The following is a 7,850-nucleotide window of genomic DNA, read 5'->3' as shown; positions in this document are numbered from 1 at the left end:
CATAGAGAGCCTAGAATTGATTAAAAATTAAGGATTTTTCAGAATATCGATAAAAAGGCTCAAAAATAAAATATTCGAATATTTAACGAATATTCAAGTTTGGTTGCACGTCAAAATTAATACCTATGACATCTTCGACAAATGCTGATGGAGCTCGTTGAGTTCTCCTTTGTGGGTATATGACTACCGTTCTTCCGCGTCATACTATTCGATTTCACAGTACTTAGACTTGCACTCGATGCGGTGCTCTGTTGCTCTATGTCGGAATTTGCCGTGGTGACTTCCTCCGTCGCGGTATCCTGGCTAGTCGATCGGCTGTTGCTCTCTCGGGGAGTTCTGGCCGCTAATTCCTCGGCTGTCCATTCCTCAAAGGAACCTTCATGGTCAGGTGGTGGGATCTGATGCGAATTGCGCACCCATTGCGCCAGGTGATTATTCTCGCGAGAGTTCTTCAGGATCGTCTCTAGGCTCTCGCCAGATTGCGATTCCTTCTCCTCTTCGTTTGATTGCCGAGGTTCTCTTGTGATCTATTACATTCAGACATCGATTTTGGAATTTTGTAAAAAATAGATATCTTTATAATGATAATTTTAATTTTATTTTATTTTTGCAATAATACGTGGATAATTTTTCCCCCAAAATATCTAATATATCAGGATAGCTTTTCAAATATCGTAACTGTTATCATCCTTCACTGACCTGCGAACTTTCTATGGTTTCTCTGTTTGCGGCGAAATTGTTACCAGCAACCGGACTCTCTTCGGGGCTGTCCTGATCCGAGGAGCTCAAACCACAGCCTGTATTCACATAGATGCTAAAATGCAATGAAAATTGGTGCTCATGAATTTTACTTGGTTTATCCGCGCGACTTTCCGCTTATACCTCGATTCCCGACAAAATATTCCGCGAGGCGCACACGCGAACTTTCGCGCCAAGCCCGCCACTCACATTTGCCGTTGAAGAAGATTGTGCCAGACAGCCTTGAGCTCTGGGGTGGGCGCTCGAAGGATGAGAACACGTCTTCGGGGTCGACTATGTGGGCTGCAACCGCCGCTGTTTATCGTCTCGGCGTGATCGTTGTCCACGCTGCCGTTCGGATGTATGGCGACCTGCAGTCGAAACTCCGTCGGTCTCTTTCGTACGGTGAAGCATGCCTCAGCGATGCTGGACAGTCGCAGAGGTTCTTCGGTGACGAAAAGCACGCGGTCTCGCGATACTCGCGCGAATACTAGGAGATCAGTCAACAGCAGAGCCCAGGATGGTTGCAGACGCGCTCGACCTTCAACCTTAGCGAGAGCTCCGCCGAAAAGCCTAAAACATAGATTTAAATTTGTAATTGTTAAATCTTTTTATATAGCTAAAAGTGATCATGAATTATTACATCAGTAATTAATTCCCGATTTCATTCTATAGAATTTCAAGAATTAAATAAATAAATAATAATTAACAAACCGATACAAAATTTAAATGTAAATTTTTATTAAAGTTTCGTTCTAATCTTAAAAAAACATCAATTGCAAAATAGCGTACATCATTCCCAATACATTAAACAGAGTCATAAAAAGGCGAAAAGATGTACTCAATCCATTGTCACATCAAGATCTTGTGCCAAGATTGTGAAGCCATATATATATTGGATAAATGAAAAGACGATTACAAACTAGAGTTAATGAACATCGCTCGGATATTAACAAAAAAACAGGATCTCCGTCTGTCATTTTAGATCATCGCATCAATAATAGACATGAATTTAATTGGAATGAAGTAGAAGTTCTAGACAGAGAACTATCGTACAATAAATGACTAATTTCTATGATGGTTATATAAAAAAACAAAAAATGGATTATATAAAAAAACAATCACAAGGATTGAATAAGCAGCGACATGGAGGCACTATCTGATACATATCTTCCCATTCTTCAATTTGTATCCCCTTTCTAGTATTCCCTCTATTCGTACCTCACTTTCCATTTTTCGCCTTTAGCCATCGCTCACATATTACTTTCTTGCTATGCTTGCCTTGACATATACACCGATTCGTGCGTGTAAGAAAGTTTTTTGAGTTCTCAGATTTGCAAATATTATCGCAATTGTAAAACACGCAACTAACAATGACGACTTCGTCAGGTATTCACTTTTATACATAAAAAATTGTACACTTTTTATAACTCTGGGACTAGGAAATTCGATTTTATAATAGTTATAACATAACTCTGAATTTTACAGTTTTTTTAATAAATAACTTCCTTATTACTTATGGACTCCGACTTGCCTTAAGATTATAATGGAAAGAATCTTTTTAACTATTTGATCATGTTACTGCATTACGAGATATCTTGGAAACTCAATATTTTTTATGCCGACTTTTTGAGGAAGTCATTGCGCATGAATCATTGACCAGCTAACATCGCACCAAGTAAGAAGAATTGCCAGCGTCGTATATAAAAAAACCACAATATATAATACACAAGATGTTAGGGATAATTAGCGATTAGAATTCAATTTATTACTGTTTTAATAAATTATTAAGTACAGTTAACGTTTTATTTTAAACATTAAAAAAAAATGACCAGATAGACTAATACGAAACGTATGTTTATATGTATAATTTATATGATCAAATAATATATAGCATCAATATCTAGGTTGGCTCGTAGCCCTTTCTATCGTATTTATTTTGAAATTTTTATTCTTTACTGAAATACAAACAGCATATTTATTAGAAATTAAATTTTATTTTAATTGAAGTTATGTATAATATTATTCACGAAATTCTCTTAAGAAGTTAAAAAAATATTATATTATAAATTACATATAATATTATAAATTACATTATTAATTTATTTATTATATATGGTATATGGAATTTAAATGTCAAAACTCTGAGAGCGTGTAGGGGAGAGCGTGTGGGGATCGATAAACTAAGAAAACGGTCCTGTAGAGATATGCTCGTCGCTGAATACAGATTTTTTGGAAACTGATTTCTTTGATTATTTAGAAGACATCTACTTGCAGCAACGGATTGAAATATGGTTTCAATTCGATGGATGTCTCGTTATGGTAGAGCTACTCGAGTTTGGCTGGACAGACATTCACTATTCACAACGATGAATTGGAGTAGTATCTTGGTCACCCTGATTACCTGATCTACTGGACTTTGTATGGGGAGGGATCTTGAAGCAGGAAGTTTATTCATTGTCAATCAAGAGAAAAATTGAGAAATCGAATCGAAGAGGCTGCAGTGCATCATCAAATATCGTTAAATCAGTGTTTGGCTATAACATGAGCTGTCCGTACTAGATGCAATGCTTGCTGCAAGACGTCAACATTTTAAACATTGCTTATATTAAGCAACTGAATAATAAATACAACATGATTAAGTAATAAAAACTACAAAAATGAAAACTACGTTTTGTCTTTTTTTGCGATTTTCTCCAAAACGAAGCAAAAACAAGCACATCTCTACAGAACTTTTTTTTTTCTTATGTTAGTTTATCGATCCTCTGTTCTTGAAGTTTTTATATTTAAATACCAAACATCCTGTATTGTAAAATTTATTATTAATATATTATAAATTAAAAAGCTCACCATCGTCTTCCTGGTAACGCTAAGGTAAACGGCTTGCATCTCGCAAATACCAATCGAGATTCTACTTCCTGTAAACTTAGCAGAGGCCTTCCGGTATCTCGCGGCGGTTCCATGACACCCGCGTTTGCCGTAGCTTCTCTATAACCCTGGGCCAAATCCCTTGCTTGTTGGCAATTTCGTGGGGACGCCTGGCCCAACAATCTTGTCATCTCTCTGCAAGCATGAATTTACTACGAAAACGGTACGGTTTTCGCTTTCTCAATACTATAAGCATCGCGAGAGGAATTATTTTATATTTATATTAAAAACTCTTCTCATAATTGCAGTTTTCGAGACCAGAACTATTCAAGTTAACTATTTAACTTAAGGTTTTTAAATAATATATTTGCAAGATTCACGAGAAAATTATATAATAATATTAAAAGTATTAAAATGTTATCGATTTCTATAAGTTAATAATCCTTCAGTAGTTAAGTAGATATACTTCATTGCAAAGGCATATTTAAAAATCAAGAATTATTAAAAATATACGAAAAATTCTTAACATAATAACGAAATTATGAAAATATATATATATCACAGTTGAAGCTTTAAATAAAGTAAAACGAAAGCAGCGTTTGAATAAATTATTTTTTTATGTCTTTCATCTTTTTATATTATAGCAACAACTTTATAAAAACGTACATATGCATGTCACGGTTTAATTACCAATCCCCATGTTTAATAATTAAATTTAACAATGTTATTTCTTAAAAGATGTGGTTTTTATCAAAATGAAAATAATTGACAAGCGAATTAGATCTCTTTGTAAAGGAAACGCGATCAATTAGCATGCCAACCTGTAGTGTTCTAAGGGTAAAAGCAACACCCCGGTGAGATCGGGGCGTCGTTTATGTGGCACGGCGGGCTCGCAGACCAGTTTGGCGAAGGCCGCGTTCCGCCTGAGAGCGACCAGCAGGCAGCAGGCACGTTGTAGGCCACTGAGGTATCTTCGGTAGGCAGCTGTGATTTTAGGAACTCTACAGAGATAGCTGTCGACACCGCCACCCTCGTCCCTGATCTCCTCGGACAGTTTGAGCAACTCATCCAAATTCTGGAAGAGGATCAGATAATCCGCCGCCGACAGGACATCGCGTCGCTCGCATAACGGGACCATGAAGCGCGTGTGGCCACTCTTCAAAACGCCCCAGTACCTGGTCTCACGTACAGTTAACTCTTCTTCGGGTGGCGCGTCAGGTGCCAAGCTCGGAAAGACCTGTTTGAACGAGTCGCGAAAAGATTTTGGACGACTTTTCACAGGGAATCAAAATGGATGCTTATTATTTTGACTGGATCTCAGAATTTTCGCGTTTTATCATTCTGAGGCGAAGCTATTGATATTTATATATAGATAGAACTAGCATTCTTATTAATGATTATGTAATATAATACTATGAGATTTTTTTTATCAATATCTGTATTGTACAGGACGGGCAATAATTAAATATGAAGATAAAATCATTTTCATGATAATATTTGGCATAATTTCAAACAATATCTGATTCTTAATTTTGCTTTGTAATTTGATCTAAAATAATGTTGACAAGCTGTAAGAACTTCTCTCTATCAATAACTAGGCAAGGAATACTTTTCTATACAATTAATAAAAAATTAATTTTTATACACAATCAATACTAAAAATTAAAATGCCGTTGTAGGTCGAAGCTAGATCTTCATTGCTTAAATAATTCAATCTTGAATTACTATATATGTACTTGCGTATATACCATATTGTAGTGTGTCTTTCGAACTGCACGCCAAATTGTTTTTCTGGACTAAATGCAATTAAACTATTCTAGTAATCGCGAATTAAATTGACAAGCAATTTTAATAATTTGATACTACTACTGTGATCTAAAGGCTTAGGACGCTCGTACGGAATACAGAGAGATCCGAGTTCGACTTCCGGCCGAGGCAATATTTTTCGCAATAAATTTATTAACAGTTTTTCAACATATTGATATTTTTATAATATGATGCCTGATTGTAGCAACAAATTATTAAAATTGTTTGTCAATTTAATTCGCGATTACTAGAGTAGTTTAATTGCGGTAGCTTAGTTCGGAAAAATAATTCGGCGCGCAGTTCGAATGACTACAAATATGATATATATGCAAGTATATATATATATATGATATATATAGTAATTTAAGATTGAATTATTTAAGCAATGAAGATCCAGCTTCGACCGTTAGAAACATTTTATTAATTTATAATATTGATTGTGTTCTCGCATATGCGGTCTAAAATAAAAATTCTTAATATCGTTTACATTTTATAATGACTGATAACTAAATCAAAATAATAATTCGATGATCAAACTTATAAGAATGTATGATAATTTAAAATCTCAGGATGAGGGTGGCAAGGATACAATAAATAAACAGAACGCATGGTTGGAAACAAAACTTGTTGGCAACAAAAAAGAACAACCTGATCAAGGTACAAAACATAACCGTATCATAACTTAAACGGCATCCCTCACGTGAGAGACGCGCGCGCTATACACTACACGCTTCGCTACATTAAATACAATAAAAAAAAGAAGAAAAAAACAATATATAAGTGTGTGACGCTCTTCGCACTCTTTTTGTAACGAAAACAAAAAATAAGCTCTTAATAACGCACGCTGATGACATCTCTACTAAATTTGCATATTTCCTACAATGATCCTTATAAGTTCTTCTAAATATATAACATTTTTTCGCGATTCCTTAAATATGATTCTAATTTAGCAATAGAATTTTGCAAGGTCTTTGATTTACAAGAGTATTCAAAAAATAACAGTAGACGATTAAGAATTTTATAAAATGGTTGACTATATATATATATATATATATATTTGCCAGACATATATCACGATATCCAGAATATTAATAGCAATCATAAACGCGAATTCACAGAATTAAATCTTGCAGTATCGTATCGTCCGAGTTGTCTCAATTATTAAACATCTTGATTGTTTTTTTAAATAAGATTTACAAAATTGCAACGATACTCATGATAAAAAAATGTATTATCAAACACGTTCGCAAGTTTATACTTTCATAAAGTAACATCAACACTCAGAGACGACGCGATTCAGCATATTGATAGCAATTAAATATATATATATTTTTTTTATATTCTCGATTTTTTTATATTCTTGAGAATAAAAAGTTACATATCTTTCCTACGATATCATCTTTTCATGTTGCAATTAAACGTTTGACACATTTTTTGCTTGATCAATTATTTTGTTAAAATGAAAGCTTTAATATTTTACTTTCAATCTTTATTAATTTACGAATCAATTATGTTTCAATGGCAAACGTAAATTTTAGTGACATTAATAGTAGCGGTAATCTTTATATTATATCAACTATATTTTTCGGTATCTTGAATCATTAGATATATATCGCTTGTGATAACAATAACAATTAAAGTAATTTTATACAATTATTTCGGATCAAGCAGTTTACTTTTTTCTTATGGATATGTACTTTAACTGATCTTGAGATTTTAATTAATTTTAATTTTTCTTTTAATGAACATACATTTAAATTAAAAGCAATTAAAATTAACAACCTCCTCAGAAATCAAATTTCAAAAGTACAAGTGTACTTGTGCTATCAGAAATATCTTTAAAAGTACAAATACTTGGTGTTGGAAAGAAACCGGGACACATGTAAGATACAAGAGAATAGGTCATTTTGTCTTAAATAATTGATTAAGGTATAGCGTCACGCGTCAATTTTTATGCTGTTATTCCATGCGATGTTCCTTCGTAATCGAGATACCGATGAATATATATACTATTAATACCGCTACACGGGTAACGTTCACACGAGGACGCCGGTACCGACCTCGGCGTTGAACGTGACATGCTGGACATTAGAACCGGCGGAGGAGTACTGAAGCGTGGCGTTCACCGAGCTGGGCCTGTGATGGGCACCGGACGAGTGAGCACCTCCTTTACGATACACCTCCAGCACCAGCTGATTCGTGGCGGCCTGGATAAGGCCTAGAATTTCATCTCGTGGTCTCGTCACGACGTTTGTTGTCTCCACGAATACCACATGATCACCTGGCCGTAGGCCAGAACGTTCTGCCGGACTTCCCGGGTCCACCCGCTCCACTCGTGGTGGCCTGCCCCACGACAACGAAAATCCCCATGGAATCTGACAGATGAATAACAAAACATTCAGTCAGCAAAGTTAATTAGTACTGCTATACATATTAGT

The 7,850-nt window shown here is 35.0% G+C and overlaps 1 protein-coding gene across 1 annotated transcript in view; it reads right to left on the bottom strand.

Annotated features, from left to right (window-relative positions):
- Nucleotides 1-7,850, bottom strand: part of LOC108751472 — a 38,643-nt gene that overhangs the window by 2,795 nt on the left and 27,998 nt on the right. Inside the window, exons 8-13 of the mRNA XM_018491700.1 lie at nucleotides 7,473-7,787; nucleotides 4,428-4,843; nucleotides 3,589-3,801; nucleotides 949-1,311; nucleotides 700-814; nucleotides 124-527 (exon numbers count right to left, since the gene is read on the bottom strand). Of these exons, the coding sequence (XP_018347202.1) occupies nucleotides 124-527; nucleotides 700-814; nucleotides 949-1,311; nucleotides 3,589-3,801; nucleotides 4,428-4,843; nucleotides 7,473-7,787 (1,826 nt within the window). The remainder of the gene's footprint in view (nucleotides 1-123; nucleotides 528-699; nucleotides 815-948; nucleotides 1,312-3,588; nucleotides 3,802-4,427; nucleotides 4,844-7,472; nucleotides 7,788-7,850) is intronic.

Source organism: Trachymyrmex septentrionalis, unplaced genomic scaffold (genome assembly GCF_001594115.1).
Source record: "Trachymyrmex septentrionalis isolate Tsep2-gDNA-1 unplaced genomic scaffold, Tsep1.0 scaffold44, whole genome shotgun sequence".
Classification (NCBI taxonomy): Eukaryota; Metazoa; Arthropoda; class Insecta; order Hymenoptera; family Formicidae; genus Trachymyrmex; species Trachymyrmex septentrionalis.
This window is presented reverse-complemented; position numbering and strand designations above follow the sequence as displayed.